Source organism: Anarrhichthys ocellatus, unplaced genomic scaffold, assembly GCF_004355925.1.
Source record: "Anarrhichthys ocellatus isolate YVR2014 unplaced genomic scaffold, GSC_Weel_1.0 scaffold13, whole genome shotgun sequence".
In the NCBI taxonomy this organism is placed as follows: domain Eukaryota; kingdom Metazoa; phylum Chordata; class Actinopteri; order Perciformes; family Anarhichadidae; genus Anarrhichthys; species Anarrhichthys ocellatus.
In genome coordinates this window covers 2,855,148-2,862,513 of record NW_022280043.1, presented here as the reverse complement: position 1 = coordinate 2,862,513, position 7,366 = coordinate 2,855,148, and the positions used below count along the sequence as shown (strand labels likewise).

The 7,366-nt window shown below is 40.9% G+C and overlaps 1 protein-coding gene across 1 annotated transcript; it reads left to right on the top strand.

Annotated features, from left to right (window-relative positions):
* The first annotated feature begins 342 nt into the window (after positions 1-342).
* On the top strand, positions 343-7,282 carry LOC116386910 (metalloreductase STEAP4). Its single transcript, XM_031853505.1, has 10 exons — positions 343-1,442; positions 1,812-1,919; positions 2,015-2,085; positions 2,187-2,274; positions 3,154-3,432; positions 3,543-3,637; positions 3,739-3,849; positions 4,621-4,663; positions 4,778-4,942; positions 6,484-7,282. Exons 1-10 carry the CDS (start codon positions 1,218-1,220, stop codon positions 6,739-6,741), a joined length of 1,443 nt encoding a protein of 480 aa, XP_031709365.1. The 5' UTR covers positions 343-1,217; the 3' UTR covers positions 6,742-7,282.
* The last annotated feature ends 84 nt before the right edge of the window (positions 7,283-7,366 follow it).

Sequence of the window (7,366 nt, the reverse complement as noted above, 5' to 3'; positions counted from 1 at the left end):
TGGACCTCTGGGAAAATAAGAAGGGCTGCACTCAGAGGCCAACTTCAGTTACCAGGCCTAAAAACATGAATTACTCATAGGGCCAACACAAGATTAGACTGGAATTGGTGCTTTGCCTGCTCACATAAATCAGCGAGTGCTTCTACTGACCACAATATCAGTGACCGATTGTAAGGATTGTGTTCTTTCACTCCAGGTGCATGGCAAGTAACCGCCCTCTCTCAAACATTATTATTCAATTTGCACACATGTCAAAGTAATCATGCACATGGTAGGGCGTGTGAATGTTACGGTTATATAATGGGGATAATGCGGGGGAAGAGAGGAGGGGGTTAGGAGCATTCCAGCACACTGTGTTTGCACACTGTGACCTCAACACGGTCCAGATGTTTGTGACTGTTGTGATGAGTAAATGGTCAGATAATCACATTCTTGTCTGAGTTGCACTTAATCCAAGACTCTGGTTTAAGATTTTATTTTGTTTTCATTTATTTGCTTGTATTCTATGTAAATGCCTAAACCTGTTAAAATGTTTTTTGAGCAACTGACATTAAGCTACAATTTAAAAATCTGTCTCATACTGTGCCAGTCAGAGCCTCTTGTGGTTTTTAGATGTGCATTTACTTCATGTCCTTAAATTAACTGGGACTTCCATTTTCTGCTTTCCTCTGTATGTGTTTCTTAATGTGTGTTGCTGCAACTTGGCTAAACCAGAAAACCACAGTATTTTGGCACACTGTTATGAATTTAGTTTTTTCCAGTGTTGCATAATCTCTCACAGAAGATCCAATGATTTCTCAGAAGAAGGCCATGTTTGAAACTTTTGCACAATATTCCCCAAAGTAACCTTTCCATACACAGCAGAGACGGATGTACCTCCCACCTTTGGAGTTTCCATGGAGTTTCCCAGTTTAGGCAGACTTCAGCCTGAGCCATGGGAGGGGATGGGCCAATACAACAACAAAATCAAGGCCGAAAAATCTGTCAGTCTAATGAGCAATGAGTTACAAGACGGGACACATGGGCTTGATGGGCACACAGTTGATTTGCTGACACTGTTTTTATACAGAATTACCCAGAAGAGCTGTTATTTTGAAGACTATTACTTTGTTACATCTGCCTTGAATCTGGACACATTCTGACAAAAAAGCTGGTGGAGTATTTTGTTCTGTCAAAATCACCAGAGAGACCATCACTGTTTGTGTGAGACTGTGGCCATGTCGGCTGACAGACTGAGCAACATGTCAAAGGAAGTGAAGCCAGAGAGTGTGTTGCTGCATCCTCTGGGCACAGCAGCTACCCCTGAGCAGGAGCTGCTGTGTATCTTCGGGACGGGGGACTTAGGGCGCTCTCTGGGCCAGCGTCTGCTCCAGTCTGGCTACAGGGTGGTGTACGGCAGCCGCAGACCTCGCAGCTGTGGCCCCTTGCCTCAGGGAGCTCAGGTACGAAACAATGCATGACGTCTTCTCAAACTCTGAGATTCAACTTTTTTGCTGGCGTTTTTTTGCTGATTGTTCAGAACATGTGTCGCATGATGGTCCTGAACCAACTCAAACAACTGTGTCGATAAAAGTGCTGGAAAAAATAGAAACCGTTGTTGTCAGGCTTTGAAATCCGACTGAGCTAAACAAAGTCACTGATAATGTGTGATCATGTGTGTCTGCACATGTTGAGGCATTTAGTTTTCATCTGTTGTGTAATATGTGTTTAACTATAGTGAACTATCACTGAGCATGCTGAGCCTGAGCTGTGTTGCCACATGTAATGTTCACGCAATGTTCAACACAATAGTGTTTGTGTATGTTCTGCAGGCGATGAGCCACGAGGCAGCAGCCCAGTTAGCTGCTCTGGTCTTCATTTGTATTCACAGAGAACACTATGACTTCCTGGAGACACTTGCACCTCAACTCAAGGAGAAGGTATACCTTGTTGCACAGTCAGATGCCTTTGTGTAACAAAGCAGTTTGTTGATTTCTACTTTTTCATCCACTCTGCTGATTTCATTGATTGTAAGGTGCTGGTGGACGTCAGCAACAACCTCAAGAACAATCTATACCCAGAGGCCAATGCTGAGTATCTGCAGAGGTAAGAGGAAATCAGGCACCACTGTAATGTCATTTCCTAAAATATTGGGAGATCTCATACATCACGTGATTTGAATTACCACTGTGTTTGTTGTTTGTCAGGCTGATCCCTGGAGCTCATGTGGTGAAGGCTTTTAACACCTTGTCTGCCTGGTCCTTGCAGAATGGACCCTCCGATGCCAATAGACAGGTGCTGAATGTGTTTGAGATCTGTTGAAAAAATATTTTGGTTGTGTATTGGTGCATTTGACACTTTAATAAGTGCCAAATTAGGTGTTCTTTCTTCCTTGCTATTTAGGAATTAATTTGTTGGCTTCCTAATGGTGACATATCTATTTTTGGAATTAAACTGTTCAGCACAGCTTGTCAAATCCTTCTCCCACTGCTTTTTACAATTCTCTAATGTGTTAACACAGCGGGGCATTGACCAATGAGTTAAAAATAATAGTCTCTTTCAGACAGAAAAGTATTTCAGTCCAAACTATATTATTAACTCATTTTGAAGTTTTGATCAAACCAAATCCAAGTAAAAGAAGCCAAATCTGAAGAGTCATCCTTGTGTCTTTGCTGTGAATGCCATCTCTGATGTATCCTTGAATCAATTAACTCCACAGTCTCTCTTAGATCTAAGCTCTCCGTCACGTGCTTTGTACTCTTCCTCTGTACTGCAAAGCTGCAGCATAAGTGGGTTTTTCATTCAGTCCATTTTGATCTGGTTGTGCAATCCCCGAGGAAGGTAAAAAACACGCAGTGTGTGTGTTGGTGGGGGTATATGTTTATCTTTATGTATGTGTGAGTTGGTGTATTTGGAGGACAGTCAACAACATCAAATCGGTGTTGACTGAGCATTGGTGTTAGTTTTTTACCAGCTTTATTACAATAAATTTAATATTTCATACAGAAAGCCTTTCCAGGTATTATTCAATCCTCTGGAGTCAAAAGAATCCTTTCATCATTGCGTGTGCAAATGCATCAACATAAATGCATAAACATGAAATAATGAAGAGATATACTCCCAACATGGGGCATTTCGAGTGCTTTAAATACTATGGGTGTTTTCATGCTACAGGTGTACCTGTGTGGAAACAGTGCTGAGGGGAAGCTGACAGTAGCAGAGGTGGCCACCAAACTGGGCTTCACTGCTCTGGATAAAGGGTCTCTGTCAGCAGCCAGAGAGCTGGAGGACTTCCCCCTGCAGCTTTTCCCAGAGTGGAGGCTCCCGCTACGTGTGGCCTTCGGCCTCACTGCTTTATTCTTCTTCTACGTGCTCATTAGACAAGTCATCTACGCGTACGTTGTACAGGGGAAAGACATCTCCTTCAGAATCATGGTGTCCTTGGCCAACAAGGTAGAGTGTTTAGTGTCTGGTAAATTAGCATCAGTTCCTCTTTAAAAGTAACTGACTTGAATCTGTCTTCCTCTCAGTAACCACTTCTGTGTTTATCCGTCATCTTTCAGGTGTTTCCTATTGTGTCTCTCATCATGTTGTCTCTGTGTTACCTGCCTGGTGTCATAGCTGCCTTCCTTCAGCTCTACCGAGGAACCAAGTACAGGTCAGACATCAAAACAGGATGCACAGATATTTAGTGCCTGCAGAGAATACATACCAAAGTGTTTTATTGTATCCTACAAGTCAAAGTATGTTTTGTTTAAGGCGTTTTCCTGACTGGTTGGATCGCTGGATGCTGTGCAGGAAGCAGCTGGGACTGGTGGCACTTGGCTTTGCTTTTCTACATGTGCTTTATACTCTCGTCATCCCCATAAGGTATGTAACAGGTGCACACATCCTCATACTGGTTCATTCAATAAATGTTCAATCACATTTTTCTTGACAATATCAACCAAAACAAATTACAGTTTTGAGCTAATAATCATAACTGCAATTTCAACTGCAGTCAGTTGCCAGTTTATCAGGAACACAAAGCTAAAACTAATCTAATTTAAAGACAGCCCTGCATAAATCCTACTTTCATGATGGTTTTAAAGTTGAGTTTGTACATAAATATATGTAAATATGTTTATTTTGGTAGAAATAGGAATGGCAGCAGTACTGTTAATGGCAGCAGTGGTAATCACAGAGGAAGTAGTAGAAGTAGTCTTAGGAGGAGTAGTACCAGTGATAGCAGTAGCAGCAGAATGAAGAGTAGAGGCACTCACTCTTTAAGAAGCACTTAAAACTGAGATGTAATGCTATGTTGAATGAATTGTGATTGGGTTTTAAAATCGAGTGTATTAAATAACACATAATGATAAAAATCAGGCATTGTGGAAAAAATGAGAGAGAGAAAGAGCTGTGTGATGCTGACGTGTCAATTGTGAAGATTAATTGCAGCACACAGAAAGACAATTCAAACCCTAAGTACCCACAAGAAAGTGCAGCTAAATGACCAATCATTCAGAGTTATAATGCTAAACTACAGATGAATAACATAGCAATAACACTAGGAGTCTTTTTTTATTAGTCATGGTAACTACTACCTTAGATATGTAAAATAATTAGGCCTTATTTAAATGGTTTCATCCTTTTCTTCCCCAGATATTATGTGAGATTCAGGATCGCTGACCATACCATCTCACAGGTAAGACATGAATGTAATTATTCATATACAACCAGATAATTTTGCTTAGTACTGTACTGTTTCAGTATATAAATGGATTAAACATATATCTGTCTTGTTTACTGTTGCTTTAAGATCAAAGAAAACAAAACGTCAGTGTTTGACACCACCACGGCCTGGCGAAGTGACTCTTACTACTCCATGGGGATTCTGGGATTTGGCCTGTATCTCTTGTTGGGAATAACCTCTCTCCCCTCCGTCAGCAATGCTCTCAGCTGGAGAGAGTTCAGCTTCATACAGGTAGATACTTGCATGTTTGTCTGAGTCATACGATATGTGGGTGTCTGGATGTGTTAGAGTGTGTGAGCTTCAGTGTGTCTGCACATTCATAGGGACACACGAAATACAAAACACTTCTTGGGCTGCATCTTGTTTACACGGACAATCATTGGCAGTTGCAACTGGAGGAATGTGGAATTTTTTTATTACAGTTTCCAGTGGTGCTGGCCCTATCGATTCCCAAGCAATCTGTCCGCCTTTCCATGAAACACTTGTGTGTCCCGTACGTGTTTTTACAGAAGTTGTTGAATCACATATTGAACCTAAAATGACAGCGGTTTGTTTTTCTTAAAGAACTTCACCAACCCACAAATTGAGAAGGTACATATGTGTGTATACTCTCTAATTAGCTTTGCACTTCAATGCTTTTTTTGACAACATGGAAGACAGCAAAACCTTCATACCTTTTGTAGCCAATAGATTTGGTGCTCGTAGCTCACAAAAAGGAAACTGAATGGCATTCAAACACGTTGTTGGTCATTTTAGAGCCATTTCTATGATATTTCATGAGTATTTTTCTGAGAAAATGAATACAAACAAGCTCATCGAGAAAGAAAATTGGGACAACTGATTATCTCACCTCTACACTGTGGCCTTGAAAAGCTGCAAATGACAACCAGATTGATGATTCAGTTAACACAGAGATACATGCTCACAATATTAAACAGGCTTAGTAGGTATCCACTCACGATGTGCCCGTTGGAGGTATTATAAAGTGCGTTATGAAATGTTCTGTCTACTGCCACTACAGTATTGCACCTGTGTATGCACTAGGCTGCTGAGATTCAGTTGGTGAGGAATTTTACAGAGAAGCTACGGGACAATATTTGCAAAGATATTCCCATCATGTCCATTAGCCAAGATTCTAGCTATGACTGATAAGGACGATTGTGTGCGTCAGCCCAGATGGAAACAAGTTACGTGGGCCAGATGGCTGCGTACAACTTCCCATTGGATAACCTATTGGAAAGTGTGTTGGTGTTATTTCCATCCTTCCCTTGCAAAAACTTAGGATTGTTTTTACTGTTGCAGACACAAAAGTTTACCTTTTTTCCCACTTTGGCCAATCGAAAATGAAATCAGCCTCACTACAGGGAACAAACTAATTCATAAATGTAACTGGGTCATGTCAAGCTCATTTTCTCATTCCACACACCCCTTTACTCAAGCCCAAATTAGAGCAATGCTTTAAATGTTAAGTTATTCATCAATTGTAATTTGCTAGGCATACATTATCTTTCACCACAGTCTTTAGGTGTAATCCATGTGTATGGAATGGATATACTTGCTTGTAAATTTGCAAGTGTGTATGTGTATGCATGGCCTCTATCAGTAGTGGAAATATCTCTATATGTATGTGTGCACAAAGTAGATAAGTGTGTACACATGTGTAGGTCAAACGTGTGTCTCTGTAAAGGTCAGTCTATCACCCAATAAGCCTTTTACACAGTAATTAGTTGTGTAACTATGTGAATGTCTTAACTGTTTTTTCTCTCTTTCAGTCAAAGCTGGGATACCTGACAGTGTTCTTCTGTACCTTTCACACCTACTTGTACGGATGGGACAGGTTCCTTAATCCCTCTTCCTACAAATGGTACACTCCTCCAGCCTACTTGCTCTGTCTGGTGGTGCCTTCTTTGTTGATTGTGCTCAAGCTGCTGCTCCTCCTGCCCTGCGTGGACCGCAGCCTCATCCGCATTCGACAGGGCTGGGAGAGGAATGATCCAGAGGACGGCAGTGCGAAAGCACTGCTAACATAGAGACTATCAAAATTACTGACACAAAACAATGAGGCACAAGAAAATGCAGACACAAAGACCTTTGGCCTTCCAAAATCAACAGGTAACCCAGGGTCATTGTTTTGGATGCCAAAGACAACTTACAACAGCAGAGACAAATGACTGGAACTCCTTTCAGTGTCTAATTCTGTAATCATCTTGTAATTGTTACATTTTGTACATAGTATATGACGCAATGGCAATGTGTAGGTTTATGTAAATACCCTGGAACAACTTAAAGATTAAAGCATTAAAGCAGCCATACAGCATTTTAACACCAGTGTTTCATAATTTCACTATACCCATGTACATCTAGAGTTATTACAGCCTCTAACTCTGAGACAGGCGACTTTGTTGCATTTCCCAAAACATCAGCAGCAACAGTTTGACTTTTATATCTCAGAGTTTCTCTTCAACCTTCCTCTACAGTTGTATTTTCTTTGTATTTTTTTAATTTGTATTTTCTTATGCTGTATGTCAAATTGAACAACTGTTCAATAAACTTAAGCGTGACTGAACATAACTGTCTTCTCCCTCCCATATATATTTCATCCTGTTTAAAAGCTCAGTCAAACTCAGAGAGTGTCTCCCCGCAGAGTTGAGTGTG